The sequence below is a fragment of the Tricharina praecox genome (assembly GCF_024521635.1).
Source record: "Tricharina praecox strain CBS 144465 chromosome Unknown BZA05scaffold_3, whole genome shotgun sequence".
NCBI classification, from domain to species: domain Eukaryota; kingdom Fungi; phylum Ascomycota; class Pezizomycetes; order Pezizales; family Pyronemataceae; genus Tricharina; species Tricharina praecox.
The window spans coordinates 1,063,671-1,085,714 of NW_026250405.1; the positions used below are offsets into that span (position 1 = coordinate 1,063,671).

At 54.1% G+C, this 22,044-nt stretch overlaps 5 protein-coding genes across 5 annotated transcripts; all 5 read right to left on the reverse strand.

Moving 5' to 3' along the window:
• Positions 1-2,573: 2,573 nt before the first annotated feature.
• BZA05DRAFT_441693 (uncharacterized protein) lies at positions 2,574-4,915 on the reverse strand (the record flags this gene model as incomplete). The annotated part of the gene is made up of 2 exons (XM_051486692.1): positions 2,574-2,945; positions 2,993-4,915. The coding sequence occupies 2 exons, from the start codon at positions 4,913-4,915 to the stop codon at positions 2,574-2,576; spliced, it is 2,295 nt and encodes a 764-aa protein (XP_051343035.1).
• A 2,907-nt stretch (positions 4,916-7,822) lies between these two features.
• Positions 7,823-9,977, reverse strand: BZA05DRAFT_165396 (cytochrome P450). The gene is made up of 5 exons (XM_051479131.1): positions 9,898-9,977; positions 9,325-9,834; positions 8,927-9,256; positions 8,731-8,867; positions 7,823-8,652 (listed from the first exon to the last, which is right to left on the reverse strand). Exons 2-5 carry the CDS (start codon positions 9,832-9,834, stop codon positions 7,935-7,937), a joined length of 1,695 nt encoding a protein of 564 aa, XP_051343036.1. The 5' UTR covers positions 9,898-9,977; the 3' UTR covers positions 7,823-7,934.
• Positions 9,978-14,943: 4,966 nt separating this feature from the next.
• On the reverse strand, positions 14,944-16,072 carry BZA05DRAFT_433721 (dihydrodipicolinate synthase; the record flags this gene model as incomplete). The annotated part of the gene is made up of 2 exons (XM_051486278.1): positions 14,944-15,558; positions 15,615-16,072. The coding sequence occupies 2 exons, from the start codon at positions 16,070-16,072 to the stop codon at positions 14,997-14,999; spliced, it is 1,020 nt and encodes a 339-aa protein (XP_051343037.1). The 3' UTR covers positions 14,944-14,996.
• A 1,074-nt stretch (positions 16,073-17,146) lies between these two features.
• On the reverse strand, positions 17,147-18,252 carry BZA05DRAFT_387157 (peroxisomal 2,4-dienoyl-CoA reductase, auxiliary enzyme of fatty acid beta-oxidation). The gene has a single exon (XM_051482548.1). The coding sequence runs from the start codon at positions 17,979-17,981 to the stop codon at positions 17,271-17,273; it is 711 nt and encodes a 236-aa protein (XP_051343038.1). The 5' UTR covers positions 17,982-18,252; the 3' UTR covers positions 17,147-17,270.
• Positions 18,253-18,452: 200 nt separating this feature from the next.
• On the reverse strand, positions 18,453-19,799 carry BZA05DRAFT_424029 (enolase C-terminal domain-like protein; the record flags this gene model as incomplete). Its single annotated transcript, XM_051485895.1, has 2 exons — positions 18,453-19,638; positions 19,699-19,799. The coding sequence occupies 2 exons, from the start codon at positions 19,797-19,799 to the stop codon at positions 18,453-18,455; spliced, it is 1,287 nt and encodes a 428-aa protein (XP_051343039.1).
• Between the last annotated feature and the right edge of the window lie 2,245 nt (positions 19,800-22,044).

Sequence of the window (22,044 nt, forward strand, 5' to 3'; positions counted from 1 at the left end):
GAGAAAAGTGGCACACGGGCCCTATGCATGTAGAATGAAATGCGAACAATAATCCCCAGGTACCTCCTTAAAACTCGTAACCGTGGGAAAAACCTTCGTGGGAAAAAGACCACCGGCATAGGTAGGAGAAAGAGTGCACCGTCCAAAGAGAGGGGGAGCAAAATGACCATAGTTCAACCGCTTGTCATGCTTCACCAGAAGCTTCCACCGAATCCACTTCCCCTGTGTCCCAGCCCGTGGACATGCTTTCGCCGAATGCATCTCCAGGGGAAGAATCGCCGTCATGATGTCGCAAGTAGGTTGTCTGGGTTGCGTCTGTCTGGCACCCAGTGTCCAGTCCGGCCAAAGGTGAGGACATATCCGGATGTCGATTTCAGTCGCTTGCGTCACCGGCAGAGTTTGTGTCTTCGTCTCCGTCTTCGTCTCCGTCTCCGGCAAGATCTGCGTCTCCGGCAGAGTCCGAGTCTCCGAACTCGATGTTGCGCAAGGGCCGCAGGGTGTAGCATGTAGCAGTTAGCTTCGAATGAGTCGCGGTCCGAGATCTGTGATCTTGTATTCGGCGTGGTGGTGGTTCTTTAGTTCGGTAACTCGTTCCGCAAACGGGGATCATGCTCGCATCGGCAGAGGCCGAGAGTTCCGAGAAACGCGTCAATATGGTGATACCAACAGGCGGGCAGCTTGCCTCAGTCCGTGTAAAGGCTTCCTAAGTTTGCAGGCATGATGTCCATTCTAGTCAGTTGCCTCACGGATGCCCGCCGACATACCTAGCCATGTAGACTTCGCCGTCCACTTCCGGATTGAGGAAGGCAGTGACGACGTCAAGGTGATTGATCCTCCACCCACGACCGCATTCGATACACGGTATGCCTTCCATCGTAGGTACGCGCATCTCCGTGCCGGCCATAGCATATCCGCATCCGACACTCGTCGGCATGCTATCCATAGGTACGTGGACCTTATGGGTTCTCGCATCCGACACCATCGGTATGCCATCCATAGGTACGCGCACACTCGTGCCTACCATACATAGGGTTCTGACATCCGATGTGATCGGTATGCCTTTTGCCTTTATTCATTACTGCTACAAGCCTCAATTGTAATTTGGCAGTCTGTAAGGAAAAGTTCTGGACTCAAGGTTCAGCTGACACTTGATGGCGAGACTCGTGAGAGTAGGATGCACCTATGCAGTTGTCGGATTCTTCTTTCTCGTGCTTTTATCTAAGCACTACGGGTATAGGATACCTATCTGGTCTTGGTGGGTTGTTTCAAATACATACTACGAGTACTCGATTGTCCTGCGTGCCAGCTGCGATTGGACTGCCTACAATACTACCATATCCACACAGTCAGCCGGCCTTCCCGTCCACCCACCCATGAACCCATGAACCCATCCAGAGCACCCACCCATTAACCCATGAACCCATCCAGAGCACCCATCCAGAGTACCTACCCAACTACCCGGTACCCGGGTATGGTCAAGACTCAAATCCTCAGTACCCACCCAGCTGTCCGAATCCCGAATCCCGAATCCCGAATCGGTTCTAGAGCGGCGGAGCTCTCTTAGAATTAGAACTTGCCATGGCTATATTAGTTGCCATGTAAGTTCGGGCGACGGGAGGTGCCATGTATCGGTGCCATGTATCGGCCCGTGGAAGGCGACTGTGCGTGGACGGTAGCTGTGGGCGGAGGCGGCATGGGCGGAGGTGGTGTGGTATGCGCTCGTTGGGGCGGTGACGACGGTAGTCTTTCTGATCAAGATGTTTGAACATCGAATGGCCGGGTGAAGAGGGGTGGATGCGGTTTATGTGGTAGTAGGTAGTGATTTCGATGGTGATCCTTGGTGATGGGCGTGCGCGTAAGAGATGTCGAATATCCGCCCTCCCCCAGCCCCCTTTGCGGAGGTTGAACAGTAGCGCTGGATAGCCGTAACTGATGCATGTTCTTCCTGTGTATTAGGAGGGGAGGGGGCGCAAAAGGGGCAGGCTAAGCCATGGAAAAGCGTGAATGAGCACTACCTACCACCTTCCGGATCGCCGCGTATGAACGAATGACACACCCTGCAAGAAACATCAAGTCAAGTCAAGACATGAGAATTTCTAATCAACAGTAAAGAAATAGAAAACTAGAAACAAAACACTTCTGTGCAGGTACCTGCGCCATCTCCATCTACCGTAAAACACCATGAAACTCACCTGTACCCCCTCCCCTTCCCGAACCCCCCTACCCACCGGCTGTAACAGTCGACCCGCAAGCAAAGCAAAGCAAAGCAAGAAAAAAAGAAGAAAAAACAAACTATCACCATTTTCATCGTCATCTCAAACAGGTAAACACCTCCAGGCTCCAGATCAATATCGATCGAAGCCGGGCCAGCAAGGGGGACCCGGGAGAAAGAAAAAGAAAAAAACAAGCAAAAAAAGAAGATATTCCCATGTTCGAGCAAAATAGGAGATTCCCTTGTTCGAGCAAAACAGAAGAGATTCCCATGTTCCAGAAAAACAAATCGATCAGATCACACAAGTACCCAGGGTACCCGGGCTTCGTTGGACAAAGCCCCATGAGTACCACATCAGGTATTAGTGTGCGTCCCTCATCCTCTTGACCGCCTCCATGCGCTCCGACCGGTTGCCTTTGTCACCCGCGCGACTCTGACGAGCATCACGGGGAGTGGCTGGTCGAGCATGGTCGGCGGGCTTCTGCTTCTGCTGTGGCTGGTGCGTATAGTGCGGTGCGATGTCCTCGATGACCGGCATGAACAGCTCGAAGAACCACTGCCTCAGGTCCTGCTGCGAGCGCATGCTCACGAGGCCGCTGGCTTCGCGGTTACTCTCGATAATCGCGCCGATGTAGGCTCGGAAGAAACGGGGAGCCTGGATCGACACTTGCAGCGGATAATAGGCTGCCAGGAGGGAGAGTGTGCGGTCCGACACCAGTGCGCTGGCGAGGCCCTGCACAAGAGTTAGCAATTGATGCATCGGCCGCTGGGAGCCCATACCCTCAAATCACAACGCTGGCCAGGTTGGCCGAGGCCGAGGGTTTGAATCAGCTCCATAGCATGAAGCCTGAGCTGATTCTCTCCGGCCCACTCAAGTAATAGATGGCCTGGACTGTGATCATTCGGTTCAGCAGGGTCCGAGGCGCCAACGGGGCTGTACGTGACTAAAGGCTTCAGAGCAAGCCTGATGTCGGGCATTACGGGGGGATACAGCGGCCTCTGCTGGGACTGGGAGCCAAACTGGAACTGGGAGTCCTGCTGACATTGAAGCATGCCGGAGGGCTCGAGCTGCATTCCCGAGAACTGCGGGAACTGCCGAACAGTTTGGAATGGAAACTGTCCGCTGAAACCGGTGGCTATTGGTTGCCGTTGATCGAAAGCCATGGGGGGAGGCGATTTGATGGCGAGCGAATTGAAGCCAGGTGGCACCCAGTCACGACCAGGGAGGGCACCGAAGTGACTCTCTACTTCACGACTAGGAGGGGCGCCCAAGAGACCCTCTCCCTCACGGCCCATGCGAAGGTGGTCGCTCCAGGACGGTCTTGGGGGCTTGGAGGTGGACCTAGCTCTAATAGGCCTCGTCAGTTCTCTTCCCCTCGGAGCCTCCTTATTCAGTCCCTTGAGGTTTCCCTCGGTAGCTTCCTTGGCCCGGGCTGGACGATAGCGATCTATCTCGGGTCTGTAGCGGTCGATATTTGGCGGGCCGTCCTCACGCCTCTTCAACGTCCTGCCGCGGTTTTCATTGTATCTGGAACGGCTGGGGGAATTATCATGTTTATGTAGATAAATTTGATGGCGACGATGCTGCTTTTCCTTCCTCGACTCGATCTCACCATCCTCAAGCCCGCTGGTAGAACGCCTCGCACGCTTCGAGGGGGGCATAGGGCTGGAGTCCATCGTCGTTTTATTCTTGTCATGGGGCTCACGGGAGGCACTATTCTTCTCGCTGCGCGTCTTCTCCTTCTGACTCAGCGACAGAAAGTTACTATCAGGCTTCGTGTGAGCCACCGTGACATCAAACTTCTCGCCAGTCAAGCGGTTGTATTCGAGCGGGATGCAGTTCGTCTGCGTCTGCTGCCGCTGCTTCTTCGGCTGCTCCAATTCTGGTGAGGGAGAGGGTGAGGGTGTTTTCGGAAGTGCGAGCTTGGTCATCCGCTCCTGGTTGAAGGGTATGAAGTTGTCCGTCTCTGCAGGAAGGCCAACGCCACGCAGGGCCGATAGGAACTCAGAAGTGCCACTCATGATAGTATTTGGAGTTAAAGCAGCGGGCTCCCACATCCTGCCGGTGGGGACGGAGACGAGAGGAGCGGAGTACTTGGGGAAAACGGGGAAATTGCCATGTGTGTCCTGATACTCCACTCCCTCCTTCTTGATCTTGGTGGCGAGGTACTCACCTAGCTGCCATTTCCTCTTCGCCCCCGACCTCCTAGGAGGAGCGGCAGGCTCAATCCCACTCATATCAGTATCACCCACGCCCTCCTCGAGCTTGATGGCCGGCTCCAGCGAAGAGGGAGCCGGAGGTGCAGGTGCAGCGGTGCCGACACCAAGTCCCGACGGGAAGGACTGAGTGCCCACAGCCTGCCTAGAGGCCCTTCCAGGAAGCTCGTTGGCACTGCCGCAGAGTACCGGATAGCCACTCGTACATGCTGGAGCCGTAGTAGACGGTGTGCCAAGGCCAAAGGAAGCGGTAGAAGTGTTGAACATATCGTGAGCGCGGGGTCTCGTGCGAGCTGGCGCAGGCGTGAAGCCCCAGCCATGGGACAGGAGTTGCAGCTGTGGGCTGTCCTGCATTGTAGCATCCAGTCTACCTCTAGATGGAGCTTTCGCGGGCGTCTGGAATGCGGGGGTGGAAGGGTTCAGAGAAGGATCGGGTAGGCAGGTCAAGGCTGGATCGATGTCCTCCGTTTGCATGGCCTCGTCCATCTTGAGTCGTGGGATGGGGTGCGACCGGAGAGACTATGAGAATAGACTGTGAGGAGAGGCTGTGATTGCTTTCGGATTGAAGACGTCCTCACAAGGGGAGGTCGAGAGGTGGGGGGGTGGGGGTGTGAGGTGAAGAGAGGAGAGGGAGAGGATGGTATTGTGCGATGTGAGTTGGTGACTAGTGCGAGAGAGCAATCATTGAACGCTTACCGCCCCACAGTCACTCGGGTATGCATCTCGCTCAGATAGATCAAACAAACACAACGAAATCGATATTGTTTGGTAGGCAGCGGCGCCACATCGTGCTGGCAGGCAGCGGAGTCCCAACTCCCCGAAGGGCCAGAGTGGGCGGGAAAGGAGTGCGACAGTTCGCCATAGTCTACATATTGTGCTGCGAGATAAACGGAAGATCTCTCTCTTTCTCTCACAACCAAATCAATGTTTTTGCGTCTTGCATTCAATCCAGACGAGTGATAGTTTGTGAATGCTCTTTTCTCACGTCTAGATTAGCATCACGTGTGCATCTTGCGGTTGTCATGACATCACACCCAGCACCTTTATCGAATTTCCATGTAAAATACACAGAGTATCTGTTGTCTGCCACAACCATGAAAGGAGCAAACTGTATGTATGATAGATAGGGGATCACATAAGATAGAAAGAGGGGCTAGCCGGATGGATGGATCCAAACGTTGTAAGCAGCGGAGGAGAGCCATATGAGATGGCTCTTCGAAGTTGCATAGAACATCACCTTCTCTATCATCCATCATTTTCGCCGTCTCCCTTCCAGGGCTACGTCAGTATTGTCCCCAGTAGTGATCCGTACAGAAAACTACCGACACATCTTAGCAGAAACACGCTTCAGTCATTCCAATCTTATCAGACACCTTAGGTACCCGTCGGGATAGGCATGGCCGGAACCTCCGATGGCAGGCCTTGCCCACCACCTCCGTGATACCCGCTACCTTTCGCCGGAAGAAACGAGCATGAGCGAATCCGATGACGGGCCGTTTCCACGCCCCTCTTTCTGTTTCTCTACCATGGGGAGGTCCTCCGTATATGTGACTCGTCCATCTTGAGTCGTAGGGTAGAGAATGATCGGAATTCTATGGATCTGTGGGTTCGACGTTTTCCCTGTAAGGGAGGCGGAGGAAGAATAGAGCGTGAGAATGGCGGTGTGTGGCATGGTCTGGAAGAGCAGAGAAGGATAGGAAGACGCCGCGCGACGCGGACCGGCGCCCGACGCCTCGTCACCGCTCGAGAGCTGCGTTTGACACTCACCCGCAAATGCACCTGCCTGAGTGAGGATCACTCGACTCGACTGGATCAAACAAACACGACTACTTTCCTTTGTTCGATCATCTTTGTATTCGACGTTATTGGATCATGGCAGTCATAGCGAGCAGGAGAGGGAGAAAGAAGGCAGAAGAAAAACGATGCTCGTGCTTTTGTCCACCACCCTGCCGCCTCCTAATCCACAAGTACAGTCAGGCGTTGTCTCGCTGCTGCCATTGGTTCTTCCCCGCCTTGGTTATCCAACCTCAAGTCGGGGAGGAGTCCATCGCGGACGCGTGGCGGAAGTAGGGTGGTAGAAGAGTGTACTTCTCCTCTCGCCTCCGCGACGCGCGGGCTCGTGACCGCTCTGGTGTCGTCGCAGCTCCCGAAGGCCGGGAGTCCCGATCCCTCTCTCGTGGTGTTGCACCGCTCGCCACGCCACACCACACCTCGCCGTCTCTTCCCTCGCCTCCAGTATTTATAGTTCCTCAGTCGGGCATACCGTGTCTCGAGCGACTGCGGCGGCGGCCGAGGTTTGGCAACAAACGTTACTCCGAGAGAGAGAGAGAGAGAGAGAGAGAGAGAGAGAGAGAGAGAGAGAGAGAGAGAGAGAGAGAGCGAGATTTTCAGTTTATTTCGCCTGCAGCCTATCTAGACTATGGCGAACCGTTGCACTCCTTTCCTGCCCACTCTGGCCGGCCGGGGATTGGGACCCCGTTACCAGCCAGCACGATGTGGCGCCGCTACCTGCCAAACAAACAAATAACAAAAGTAATCGCACCAAGAAAATATCACCGCATATCCTCATCTCCTACTTCCTCGCACCGGCCGCAGACACAGTAGGTATCCTGCTGGGCACTCTTGATCTGCTCCCGATGCGATGCTTGCCTCGTCCTCATCCTCCTCTTCCGACGTGACTACGGATATTTCTGTGTCTTGCCACTCAAAGTCGACCGAGTGATGGTTGTGAAGGTACAAAACATGAGCAAAGGTCTAGGTGTCTCTTTTGCAAAAGGCGTATCATGCATCGCATTGATAAATTCACCGTGCTACGGAAGATCAGCGATCGCCAACTAGATAACCTCAAGCTCTTCAAGCCCGGCCCGTGGTTGAGTGACCGCGTCATCACATCAACTGATGCATCGTGATACACAATTTACACGTTCCCCAGACGAAGGGATATCCAGATAACACTTTCTCCACGCGATGAATTTCTTCACGTGCAAACCCCGCCTGAACCGAGTCCTGAGATATGTGTAAAAAATTACATACTATGTATTGAAATGCATCTACTATAACCAAGGCCCGGGAATTATCCGCAGACATATTCGAAAACTATACGCACCGCGAAGAAAACCCAAAACCAAAACCAAAAAAGAAAAAGAAAAGAAAAGGAAAAACACAGTGCATGCAAGTGAGCCACACATACATAACTCCGGAATAAAAGAAATTATGATACCGTCCAGGCAGAACGGGAGAAAATATCTAGATCGCTGCAAACTGACTTTTGAAACCAGATGAATAAGAAAAAGAAAAATGATACATAAAATCGAAAAAGAGGTTGCAGAATGCACGGTGGGAATGAAGTAAAAAGAGAGAGACGAAATATGTAGAAGATTCCTTATTCGGGGGACACAACAAAGACAAGGAAGAGAAAAAATTAGCAGTTTCACCGAGACAACCTATGTACCGACTAATTATTCAAGCAAATTCAAACTTTCTTCTCCGAAAACCCGTATTCCGTCTAACAGGCTTCAACCACAAGCGCCTCAGGAACGAGTCTTTCGTCGATGGTAGCCATCGCCAGAGTAGTGTCCGCCTCCTCCACTTCCTTCTCCTCGTGCAGCTTGGCTGAGACCATCAGCTCCTCCATGTGCTGAATCAGACCGTACCAGAGATATCCGGGGCTGACGATCTCGACATCAAACTCACGGACCATGTTGGAGATGAACTTGATGAAAGCCGTGGTGCTCAGGTGACGGCCAATGCACACCCTCGATCCAGCTCCCCAGGTTATCCATCCAGCCTCGAGGTAGTTCCTCATGGTTCTAGGCAGTCCTGTTCCATCCTTCGCGATCTCGGTGGGGTGGTTGCCCAACCAGCGCTCGGGCTTGTACTCCTCCGCATCTTCGCCGAAGTATTCCTTGTTGATGTTTGTAGGCCAGCCGGACATCGAGACGACGTAGCCAGAAGGAATGAAGAAGTCGTTCAGCCGGCAGCCGATCTGCGGCACCTGGCGGCCGAGTGAGAGACCGAAGGTGGGGCTCAGACGCAAAGCTTCCAAGATGGCTGCCTCCAGGTAGGGGACGCGACACTCTCCAAGCTGGTGCGTGGCATCCTCAAGCTTGACCGGGACGGAAATGGTGGCAAGCTCCTCGCGGATCTTGGCAAGGACTTCCGGATGCGAATAGATGAGTTTGACAACGGCGGGCAGCGCGCTGGATGCAACCATGGAACCGGCGCTGCAGGCAAGATTAGCTTTTTTCTTTTTCATGTAAGGGAGCGATACGATGCAAGGGTGCGTGGGGTGTGAGGCATACTATATGAAAAACACATTATTGGTGATTCCCTCCGTCCAGTTTCCCTGAGGAAACAACTTCCGGATCTTCTTCTCGCCGGCACGGAACTTGGACATTAGATTATCTGGAAGATGATCGGCAATCTCGTTGATGCGCTCCTACGTTCAATGTCAGTTTTTCGTATGACCCCTATCCGAACAACTCTGTGGACACTAACGTTCTTGTGGGACTCTCCCTTGCTGTACCCCAGACTCCAACGGAACAGATGCTCGAGCTGGCTGTTCAGAACACACTTCCTGATGTAACGGGTGGTGATGTCAAGGGCGAACGGGATGGGAACCAACGATCCGACCACGTTGAAGATCACACGAAGGGCACCGATCGCACCGTCTTGGTCCGAGCCCGCGGCGCACAGTCCGTTCGAGTAGCCACTCATCAGGAGTGTGGCCAGATCGAACATGAAGAAGTGAGTCCAGTGGTTCAAGCAGGCAACTTTTCCTTCGGCGACCACGTGCTGCTTGAAACCTTGGGTGAACGCATCGACAGCCTGGTACACACGAAATCGAGTAAGCAACGCATCACCACCACGGCTACTGGGGATTCCGTGCAACATACCTCATCAAAGTGATGCTCGAGCTTGGAGAGTCCCTTCTCCGAGTACGGGTGCGAAAGCGCATACTTGCCCAACCTAGCCCTGGCCGGGTCCGTCTCGAAGACAAAGTTGAAGTCCTCATTGAACAGTCCGGTCTGGAACGACTTGGCTTTGAGGAAGAAGCTCTCTTCCTTGCGCTCGTCGGCAAAGCTGTAGAGCGTGCCACGCAGCATCGGATCCGAGATGGAGACCTCGTCCGGTGAGATCCATACAATCGTGCCGTACTGCTTATGGAGCTCGATCAGCTTCGCGTGCCAGTTGCGGCGGACGTTGGCGTAATATGCGCGGTACCAGCAGGTGAATCCGGCAAGGAAGGGACCTGGGACACCCTGCCGTCTCATCGGAGAGTTGACATAGCGGATGACTCGGCGGCCAAGCTGGTAGGCGAAGAAGCCGGCAATGAGAAGCGCCAGGTTGCGCTTGAGTGCCGTGAAAACAGCGGCGAAGAGCTGGAGGACAATTTCATGAATCATCTGCAGGACAGGGAGGTTATGTCAGTGCGTGCTGCAATGTTGGATAAACGTGGATCAACTTGCCTTGGCGAAGTGTTTATGAGGCGAATCGAATTGAGCGAATCGTCAACGAACCAAAGGGAGATAAAGGGGAGTTGCGTCGGGAGGGGGTTACGCGGGAAGGATTGGGCGGGGATGATTCTGTCTTTCTTTCGATGCCCGAGAAAAGAAGTTGGTTGTGACTGGCGTTGTCGGTCAGCAACGGATCCGACGACGGCGAGCGGGAACTCGTGATTCACGACAAGTTTACCCTACCCGCAAAACATTCCTCGGAATGCTTCTCGGGCAATGGGTAAAGATGAAGTTGAAAATAAGTCAGGTACATACCTTCACTTCACGAGGTATCGTGAATGACCGGTGCAGAATTCAAACCCGGTGCAAAGTGGATGAAAAAAGAGGTAGAGTGGTGAAAGTGGAAGAGAAAAGGAGGAGTTGAGGTGTATTATAGGTGCTGAGCCTGGAGGAAACAGCGAAGACTTGGGAGAGTGAATTAGGAGTGGGGCAGTGAATGGGGGTGGGGTGAGAAAGCAGATGGATGACGGAGGAGTGAGTGGAGTGAATTGAGGGGAGGGAGAGGAGGGGAGGGGAGCGGAGGACGAGGGAGATGGGAAGTCAACAAGTACAAGTACTCGGTGTTGGTTTTGTCTGTCTATGCGGTGATCGCGGGTGGAGCTTGTGTTTGTTGTACACCATGTCCGTGTGTGCTATATGTATTGACTGTATGTATTGTACATGCGATGAGGTACCCAGATGATGGCACGCTTCCATCTGTGATCCCCCAACACGGCGGCGGCGAGCACCGCTGGAGGCTCTCTCGCTCTCTCGTATCTGCTGCCCGCAACTCTGTTTACGGCACGGACATTTTCGCAGGGAAGCAGGTACATAGCGAACCTACCATCTTCTACCATAAACCCTTCACTGTTGCATGCACTCCACTTTGCTATATAACACCAACAAGCACCCCCCCACAACAACCCTTCACCATCCCTTCCCTGGCCCTTTGCTTTTTTCCCCACAGACCTCAGGCGAATCGAGAATCCTCTGCATGTGCAGATATTGGACTGCTCCAACGACATCAGCGAGTTCTCCTTATTCCGTACCATTCCGTAATCCCGGGTCCGCCCCGGCTGGCTGCATCGCAGCAGACACCACCCACCCAACAATCCGAGAGCATCCTCCCTTCGTCCTCGCTGGTCATCGGCGACTTCCCTCCCTTCCTTCGTTCCCATCCCGGGGGACGATCATCCTTCCCTCTTTCCTTCCTTCCGTTCTCTTGTCGGAGTATATTAGTATTTTAGAGGTCGCGGAGAGAAAAGATAAAGATAAATAAGATCCTAGCTTAATAAGATCCCAGCTTATACCGTCGCTAGCTCGTGATGGCTGAAACAGATCGTGGACAAGGATGGGGACGCGGGCTGGGGACGGGGGACGGGGGCGGGATAGCGGCGGTTATAGGGGGGTGTGGTGCGGTGTAGGGGGATAGAACAAGCGCAATATTCGAGCAGGCCTGGGCTGGTCACGACGGGGATGCAGTCTCGTCAAAGTGATTCTCCTTAAGGGTGCGGTAACTACTTGTTGCCTATGTTTGTCAGACTCGAGAGCTCTCAGCCGCAGGAGGGCCGGGAAGTGCAGTTTCTCGGCTTCACTTTGCCACCTTGGCATCATGAATCGATATCAAGGAGTCGACCGCACTTCGCTCGACTGAGCAAGTAGTCACTCTACCTGCACCATCCGAGCCGCCGCAACGCTTCTCTTCGTCTACCTCTTTCCTGCTCCTCCTCCTGCTCCTCCTCCTCCTCCTGCCTCCTGCCTCCTTCAAGCTCTTGTCTGCTTGTCTGCCTGCCTTCCTGCCGCAGTGCCGCGGTGCCTGCTGCAGAGCCTGCCTACCCGCCCGCCTGCCTGTCTGCCCGACACCTAGCTGCCATCAACCGCGCCGACTCCATCCATAACTACTCCTACGAGAAAGAACCGAACCTGTGGGTGCGCGTAAACGCAGCTCCCCCTTAGAAAGGGAGGCCATGTGCTCATGCTGATGCTGTGTCCAGAAATTCAGCTCTATATATTTCTGCGGCTGCAGTCAGGCCGGCAGGCATGCAGGCGGCAGATCGGCTAGACTTCGAATCATCTCGACTGGACTGGGCTCCACATATTCACCGTAGTGCCCTGCCCTGCCCTGCCCTGCCTTGCACGTACTGCACTGCAGGGCAGGGAGAGGGAAAGTCGGAGCGGGGGACAACTGTTGCCGCGTGGTCGACGACCGGCCAATGCTACAATCCGTGGGTTGTGCGTATGTGGGATGGAGGCAAGGCGGTATGACAGTGCATTGTCAGGGCAGAAGTTGTGGGCCGGGAAGGAGTGAGGAGATGGTCGTACTGGTATCACGCATGACCATCAGATAGTGGTTCATTGGGGTGGGTGAAGGGAGGGGGAGGGTGGGTGGGGAGCGAGCGGTTTGGTTCGGTTCGTGTCCAAATCACTCCCTCACCTCCGTACATACAAACGGCGTCACTGATTTCACCACTTTGCCGCGTGACAGCCCCTCGGGAAGGATAAAAAGGTGAAGGGAAAGATAAACTTTTGCGCACAAATAAATCCTTCTGCATTATGTGTATCTAAACTTCAATTTATCCCAGACTCCTGGAACTCCTACCTACCCGTGTAACTAAGTACGTAGGATGTAGGTACCGTCTCTTCTCCTTGCCAGAAAGAAAAAAAGCTCCATATTCCGCAATCCCCGGCTGGCGGGAGAGAAAATACGGATGACATGGCATGGTGAGAACATGGCGAAAGCATGGCAAGCCACGAGGTGGATGGATTCCAGCATACGCAATGTACTGCATGGTACAGTATAGTACCTAGGAAGCCAAGTTCTGCACAGCGCCCCGCAGTCAGCCGCCTTCAAAATCGCAGTCAACTGGAAGGATAGTTGCACGCGCAGTGGTGAGGAGTACTCTACATATGATGGCAGCAGCAGCAGCAGTTCGTTCGGGTTCGTTCGGTTGCCTTATCACGATGCAGCAGGGTGCAGTGTCTGTCGAGAAACTGACTGCAGGAAGGTGATTGGATCGGAAGGAAGGCCGGACACCAAGGGCAGCAATGCAGCTTGGAGAACGATCATCGACGAGAGGATTTAGGAACTCAACGCACGGCGCAACGCAGCGCGACGTTCAACAGCGCCCCGTGGGGTATGTACCCCACCCTTCAAAACTCTAAACATAGTGTCCCTGGTGTTGGTGGTAGTGGTTGTCGTTGTGGTGGTGGTGGGTGTAGGAGTAGTGGTGTACCAGTGAGGGTGTGGTGGTAACCATGGCGGTGTGGTGGTGGTGGTGTGTTACTGGTGGTTGACGGTGACTATAGTAGTGCTGGTGATCGATCGGGATCAGGTCTGTCTCGGGAGAAGGAGTAAAGGTGATCATCTCCCAGACAGATAAAGCAACTGCCACGTTTCTCTGTTTCTGGAAGCCTTCCATTGGTGTACCGACAGTCATAAAGTGAAGTCGAACATTGCCGGCCCAGTGTCACTCCGGATCAGATGCATCGGCAAAGGCCTAGTTTGGAGGCGACCGTGAATCTGAATCATGACAACATCCATCCTCACCCAACCAAATCTCGAATCTTGTTTTTCCCTTGCATCCCTCGTTCTGGGCGGTTCGATTTTGGAATGCTACGGCTGATCCTGAGCGGATGGGGAGTTGATATCGTGGTACTGACTGAGGTGAAGCCTGACCTTGAAACCAACGGTGGTGAAGACCAATAAGATGAAATTCTAACTACTGTTAATGCTCCGGGAAGCTGCCGTATGCAATTCCAGAAGCTAGCCATCTTTTCGAATCGAGTGTTGACAGATTCGGCAGTTGGGAGGCAAAGGACCGAAGTGGGAGAGTAGAAGCTTTGCAGACCTCTTAAGATCATCGTGGTGTCGGTGTTGGTTTATTTCAGTTCCGTGCAGTAACACTGATGTTCATGCGGGTCAATCTCCTTTTTTTTTCTTTCTTCCGCCGCAATCGTGTTAGCCAGAGACAGTCGACGAAGTTGCAGAATAGTGGTAACTTCCGAGAGCATCGATGCTGAATCCAGGCCTCAATCTCACCCGCGTCAACGTACGTGACGGTACTTATGTGGAGTAGTGGTACTATAGTCCGACCGCCGCGTCCTGGTCGTCTTCGCCGTCCATGCACATACCTTGTGATCACTCTCTCCCGCTTTCCCTAGCCCGTTCGTCCGACGGCATGCGCTTCAACATGATAGGCCAGTTTCCTCATATCGTTCGATGATTCTCCGTCGGCATTACCGACGGCGGGGGTGGTCGTGAGATCGTTCGATTATCTCCGCCATGGCAGCCACCCACATACGAAAGGGGGTTCGTGTCAAACAGCCGAAAGCGCAGTCAGGCAAAGTGTAGCGAAGGGCGGGAATCGAACGTGCCAAATGTTGGCTGCGTGAGAACACGGCAAAGAGACAGGGTCAGGAAGAGGAGGAGTTGCCTACCCTGCGGGCTATTCGCACTAAGCTGCCATTAGGAAGTTATTAAGATGCGGCTCTCCAAGGGCTGCACGGGCCATTCATAGGCCATCACTCAAGCTTCACCACTGGAGAGCTGGCGCAGGGAATCCGAATGGGTACTCCCAGCCGCCATGGTCTACCTAGTGAGGTCGCCTGCGACCATAGATTGGTGTTCTCTCTATAGGTCTTCCCAATTGTTAAACAAAAAACAAAAACCGAATGTGGACCTACTCTGAGAGGAGCATCCGAGGATAGATAGATAATCAGATAAGATAGGGCGAGGGGCTAGTCGAATCGGTGGATCCGGATGGTGGCGATAGCCGGGCTAGCCGGATCGGGTGGCTCCGAACGTTGTAGGAAGTAGTGGAGGAGAGCTGAGATGGCTCTTCGAAGCTGAATGAAACCTCAACTTCGCCATCATCTTTCATTTTCACCGTTTCCCTTTCAAGACTACGTCACCTACACATTCGAGTAGCCCTACACCCTCTCTATGCATAGAGAACTCACCCCGGACAGAAGCGTGAACGTGAGTTAAATAAGGAATAAAACTTTGATGCATTATCGGTCCGTTGCTTTGATTGCGCGTTTCATTTCCCATTTCATTTTCATTTTCCCCAACATCAATGGCTATTCCCCAACTTTCCTCCAGCCTTTACGGCCTTCTCGACTTTCTCCATCTCAGCTATGGCTGCAGTCCAATCCTGCCACTCCTTCTCGCCTCCCGGAAGTCCTCCGCTCAACGGCAACCTCGTCCCGTCCCTATCACCGAATCCGGCCACCCTGGACACCGCCTCCTTGATTCCGACGGTCCCAAACTTCACCACCAACTCCTCAGCACTCGACACAGCCCACTGAAGCCTCCTCGCCTCATCCTTCTCCACTTTCGTTACCGTGTCCGCTGTGGCCAAGTCAAACAACCGCACCACACTCGCCGGGAAGAACGCCGCCAGTCCGTCGATAGCACCGGCACACCCCATCTGGACAACCGAGAACAGGTGCTGTCCCAGCCCCGAGAATAGCGCGAACCGGCTGTGGTCGATCTCCGGGTCAAGCGAAACCTGTGTGTGCACCGACACATCGCCGTGGGAGAACTTGGCACCGACGATGTTGGGATGTGCGGCGAGCGTACGGATGGTCGAAGGTGTGATCTTGATGTTGTTCGATACGCCGGGATAGTGATATCTACACATTTCTGTTAGCCATTGAGGGCCAATCGTTCCGAGTTGCATTGTCCTTACATTAGAATGGGAATTGGGCTTCTATCCGCCACCGCCTGGTACCACTTGGTTATACCCTCCTGATTCGCAGCGGTGGCGAAGTAACCCGGTGCCAGCACCATACCCCAATCCGCACCGGCCTCTTTACTCTCGACCAATAGCTCGACCGTCTCGGCGATACTATTCGTCGCAGTGCCCGCGATCAATGGGTAATCCGGGAATCCGCCTTCCGCCAGCCCTTCTCTTACCGCTTTGATCATGATCTTGCGTTCGCTGCGAGTGACGTGCACCGCCTCGCCGGTGGATCCGAGAAGCACGAGGCCCTTGATTCCCGCTCTGGCCAGAAAGAGGGAGTGCGCGACCTGCGTGTCCGTATCGAGCGGTGGAACGACGGGATCATAATTCTTCGAGTCCCTTCTCGCAAAAAAAGTCGGGACGGGGACGAATATTCCGTGGGGAGGAGCAGCGGAGACGAGCATGATGGCAGTGGATAATGGAGTCGGTTGATTTTACGGGAATTGGAATTCAGAAGACGGCCATCGCTAGAAGATAAAGCTCATACCCATTTCGTTACTTCGTTGTCATCATGATCGCCTGTTCGGCACAGGGCTATGATGCTCAACCACTCGGCGCGAATTAACCCGAGCCCTTCGGGGCAACGAAACCACGACCACGCGAGCCGAGGTGGTCCACGACAGGAGGCTAGAGGCGGCACGTCGGCCACCAGTCCACTTCTCTATCCGCTGCGCTCGAAGGGAAGATTTGGAGCCTATATCCATCTACAAAGCTAAGAACTTCACGATGGATGAGATGTCGCCCCTGTTCTTTTGTCGATATTACTCTGCGCATGCGCGCCTCCCCGGGCGTCCCTACGTACGCCTTGCCACGGGGTTTAATATCTAACGCGATGATCATCGCCTTGTCTCGCTTCTCTCTTGGCTGTTTAAAGGGAACAAGTAGTGTCCGCGTACATAACACGGTGAGTGCTTCTGTATTTGGATGTCCCAAATACCGGGAACGCCTGGAATGGAAGGAACAAGAAGCGCGCGGTGAGTAAGAGTGTTAAGCGATGATTCGGTGGAGGGTTTTTTTTTGCGATCTATGAGACGTTTACTCTTTATGGAGAGTAGTGAGCCGCAGCTCATAACCATCTGCAGGTCACCTGCACGATCGATCCCTTTGCCTTGTGCTTCAGCCGTTCAGCCTTGGGCGAGTGATCCAGCGCAAACTGTCCGCATACCCGTATCTCATCAGCCTTAGAATTACCCGCGGTTGTACCTGTACTCCCGAGTTCCTACTCCCGCCTGGCCTATCTCCGCCGACGCTCAAAGTCTTGGGATTCTGCCGGATGACTTGCTGGCGGTAATGGAGTTTAGGATGACATTTATCCTTCCTTTCAACGTAGCCGCCTCTTCCATAAGCACTCTCGCCAGCTGGGTGTTGATGGCATAAGGCAAACGCATGTAGGCATGAAGGAATGAAGACATGCAGGCGGTGAAGTTTACTTTCCCCTTCAAGCAACCCTGACGACTTGATCGACTTGTTACATTGGAAGAAATCATATTTTGTTTACTGCGTTTGCTTTTTATTGATGTTCTCCGCCCGCAGATGAGGCATCCCTCACACACCAATACCCAAAATCTCTCCAAGAATGGATACTCCAACCCGCCACGACCACTACTGCAAATTTACAAACAACCCTCCGTCTACTAAAATCTGCGCACCAGTGACGTATCCACTGAGACTACTCGCCAAAAACACGGCGGGGCCCACAATATCCTCAGGCACACCCGTGCGTCCTAACGGGATCCTCCCCTCCATATACTCCCGCTTTTCATCATTGCTCAAGTCCTCATCATTCAACTGCGTGCGAATCGTACCCGGAAGGATCGCATTACAGCGAATGCCATGCTTCCCCAGTGCCGTAGCAGTGGACTGCATGAGCGAAAGCACGCCCGCCTTGGTGGGCGTGTAGTGCGTCTGCCCCGCGCCGCCCACGAGCGCGGAGATGGAGGATATGCCGATGATGCTTCCGCCCTTGCCCTGGGCGACCATCTGTTTTGCGGCGGCCTGGGTTGCATAGAACGCGCCGTCGAGGTTTATGCGCACCGTCGAGGAGTACAGCTCCTCCGGCAGCGTGAGGAAGTCGGCGAACTGGCAGACACCCGCGTTGGAGACGAAGACGTTTAGTTCCCCGAAGGCGTCGACGGCGGCCGCGATGAAGTCTAGCGACGTCTGCCGGAGTGAGATGTCGCCGGGTCGCGCGAGGAAGCGTGGAAGCTGGGAGGTGCACGGAATGCTGTCGATTGCGGTGGCGAGGGACTCGATTTCGGCGGATTGAGAGGGGCCAAGATAGTTTACGGCTACGTTCGCGCCGTGTTGCGCCATTCCGAGGGCGATTGCACGTCCTATTCCGGTTGCGGCGCCGGTGATGGCGACGGTTTGGCCAGCGAGGAGCTGGGGTGTAGAGGGAGTCGGCGGGATTGTTGTGGTTGTGGCTGTGGGAGCTATTGTGGTATCGGCCGTGGGGGTGATCGATGTGATGGTCTGGGATGATGTTGTAGCGGTTGTGGAAGCTGCGGATGTAGAAGCGGATGATATGGGAACTGCGGCTGCGCTTATGGGGGCGTCTACACTGCTGCTGCTGCGAAGTAAGTCAGCCACTGAATGCACGTAAATCTCATTTGACTGCAAATGAAATCCATTTCTTCTAGGCCGCAATGCAACCCTTCATCATCACATATACAGTAACGTACAAGCGGATAACCAAGTGCCTCCACATGTCCACATCTAGTACAAAGCCAAAAAAAAAAACAGACACACGCGCGCATCGACCTTCCAACCCCCCACCAATCGCACTTACTTGCTAACACCATTCGTAGCCTGACCATTCGTCTTCACCTCCTGCTCCTTCTTCACGCTCAACGGTCTCTCGGGGCTGGGGCTCAGGATGCCTGCCGCATCGATCAACCGCGCGCGCGGGTTGAGCGTCATTCCGAATCCCGGCTTGTCTAGTACGCTCACCGCCATCTTTCCGTTGACGGGTATGGGCTCGTCTAGGAACATGTCTCCAAACACTGGCATAACGGACTTTCCGTCGGGGGAGTTGGCGAGGTATTCCTGGAACGGACAGTTGCTCTGAGAAACCACGTAGTGGTATGAGTACGGCCCGCTAGCGTGAGGGACAACGGGAATGTCGTATGCGGCCGCCATGGCGGTGACCTTGAGGAGCTCCGTGAGACCGCCGACCCACATCACATCGGGCTGTACGATGTCGAGATTGCGGCCCTCGATCAGCTTTCGGAAGCCGTATTTGGTGTACTCGTGCTCGCCGGTGGTGAACTTGAGCTGCGGGAGCGCCTGCTTGAGCTGCTTGAAGCCGTCAAAGTCATCGGGGTGCAAGACCTCCTCCCACCAGTTGATGTTCAGGTCGAGGCAGGCGGTGGCCAGTTGGATCGTGTAGGGCACCGTGAGCGCCATGTAGCAATCTACCATCAGCGGGAAATCCGGACCGACGGATTCACGGTGTTTCCGGAGGAACTCGATATTCTTCTTCAGGCCCACGTGGCCATCGTCGGGACCGTACGGCAGCGGCACCTTCGCGCCGAAAAAGCCCATCTCCTTCGCCGCCACGGGCTCGGGGGTGGTGCAGTAGAAATCCAACGTCTCCCGCGTCGCGCCGCCAATCATCTTGTACACCGGCTCATTCCGGATCTTTCCCAGCAGATCCCACAACGCCAGGTCAACGACGGAGATGGTGGCGATCGGAAGTCCCTTGCGACCGTAGAACATGGTCGCGCGAAACATCTGGTCCCAGAGGAGGTTCAGGTTGCGCGGATCCGCGCCGAGAAGGAATCGCTCGAGGTGCTGGGAGACGATCCAGCATGCCGGTGGCCCGCCGAAGCCGGTCGCGAAGCCGGTTGTGCCGTCGGTCGCTGTGATTTCGACACAGAAGGAACCGAGTACGTTGATACCCCAGGATGTGCGCGAGGTCTTGTAGGCCGCGAACTTGGACATGGGAGTTGCGATGGGGGAATCGATAAGCCTGCATCGTCAGAGATAAGCCCACCACGGCGCGGAAGAGGGGAACTGAGGGGAAACAAACCAGTGGCCTCCCTCGACATTGTGGTAATCACCGCCGGAGCCTGCTCCATCGGTGATGAAGGTACGGATGGACTTGATCGTGGGGAATTCTTTGACGGACATAGCTGCGGATAGTGAAGAGTGAAATGAATAGAAGACAGAGGTATGAACAGCACAAGACGGCGAGATTAAGTATGCAGTAGGAGACTGCAAGGCAAGCCTGAACAGGGAAGAAAACGGAGACGTTTCCAAAACTGACCTCCCTTCGCCTCGCCCGCTTGCTCACATACGCACGCACGCGGGTTCGGTTCTCCTCAATCTATCTCCATCTCCACATGCCGTCGTTTGCTTCAGCTAGCTCGTAGCAGCAAAGGCGCGTGTGCATGTGGCCAGCTAGGTCTGTCGTCGCAGAGCAGTCTCAGGGCCAGATTGATCGACAGCTCTGCTCAGCTTCAGTTGTGGGGTTTGGCGCTAGGTGAGGGGCCGGCGATTGAATAATTCCGCTGCCGAGTGCGGGGTCGTCTTGCTAGCCTGATAGATAGCCGGGTGGTCTCGGTGGGCATTGTCCGAAGCGCCGTGGATGTGGAGGAGGCTGTGAGGATAGGCGGACGGGACATGTGGAGATAGCCGATGGCGTGGTAAGGATTGTCGGTTGGACATTGCGTTCATGGGTAACTTTGGTGAACCGAGCATCACTCGCGATGACCAGATTGTACAGTCATCATAAGGGTCTGTTAGTTCGAAGCATGGGGGTATATGCTATACCACCATCCGCGAATAGCAATCGAGCAGAAGAGAGGCCCGTGATTCTTGCGCTATCTTCTTTGCCGCCAAATGCGGAGCGCTACACCGTCGGTGGCAGATGCAGCGACATACAGAGTCGCGTAGGTAGCTCGGGGTTTGCTGAGCAGAAGAGGCCCCACCAGCCTCCAGCAGAAACTCGGTTATAAGGGCACCACGGTTAGACATCATTCCATCCACATTTCCTCTCTCACCGGCTCACGCACATCCAGTCTATATCCGATACTTCACTGCGGAATCCGGACTCCCGACAGTCTATCGCAGTGTCGGCACAATAAGTAGAGGGCTCAATCCTTCCTGTGAGCATGCGCGTTGTCTTCTCCACCATCCATACGGCCTGAACGACAAGCTCTGTGGTTCGTGGACACCGAGGCCAGGAAATACAATTGTTACGCAGCGCCATTGACTGTTCGTGCGCCCACTGGATGCTCGCTCCGCTATTCATCTTTGTCGATATCTCAAGGACAGCGAGCTGCCAAACGCCATGGTTGAGCCAAGATGGAGTGTTCGAAAAGCGTGTGGCTTGATGGGTACGAGTCATGGAGGGTACAATCGACGGACTACGGACCACGGACTACGGACCAAGGGAGACGTATCACGGGCTGATTCTTTTGTGGTGCTTGGAGTTTTGGTTGCAAAGGCTGGCATGGCAATTCTCCACGAATTACTAACGAACGACATATCAATTCGCATGAGTGCTTACTTTAGTGCTTAGGTAAATACCTACTCCCCCCTAGAACCAGAACAATCGGCTCCCGGAAAGATCACCATCGCAAATAGTTTCATCCCACTACCGTATCCCAAACTCTAACTTGAATAATACCAAGCAAAGAGAAAAGAAATGTGCAGACAGTTGTCGATGTCGAAAGGTATAAAGTAATGATCGATCGAAAAAAAAGATGCAGATGGACGAGTGGAAGAACGGTTCCGTCCAATCAGATGTATTTTTTTTTGAGACGGATTCCTCCAAAGCCCATTTTCTCTCCATCTCCCGGATCAACTGCGCGAAGGTGAGGGGGTATTCTGCGTCCTTGCAGCAGATTTCGGTCCACTAAAAGTCAACTTGGACACCCGTTAGCATGTGCATCTTCAGAGCCTACTCGATAAGCTTCTGATCCGTGACACCCGGTTTGCCGAACGTGAACTGGAAAGTCAGCTCAACATGTAGCTCCGAGACAAGTGCTAAACCAGGACACGGATAAGGCTGAGCCATGTGGATTTGCACTGCAGGAAGATCAATGCTAGTTAACGGCACCATCCTAGTCGTCGTCCGAAGTGGCACTGGGACCCCCATCATGACTGGACTCGTGGAAGCGCATAACTATGAGTCCCTGGCGGTCTGAAATTATGTATGCATTTGGATCCTCGCCACCACGCTCGAGCTCTCCCTGGGATTCTGCTCGACCCGGGAACCCTCAGCCAGCTCTTGTCCGATGCGCTCTTGCTGGTCTTCCTTTTTTAATCGGAGGATTCGATCACCGGGTTCGACAACACTGAGACAGATGTACCCTTGCAGCCTTGCTCTAGACAGTCGCACGCATATGGGGGGAGCTCTTCCAGAGCATCG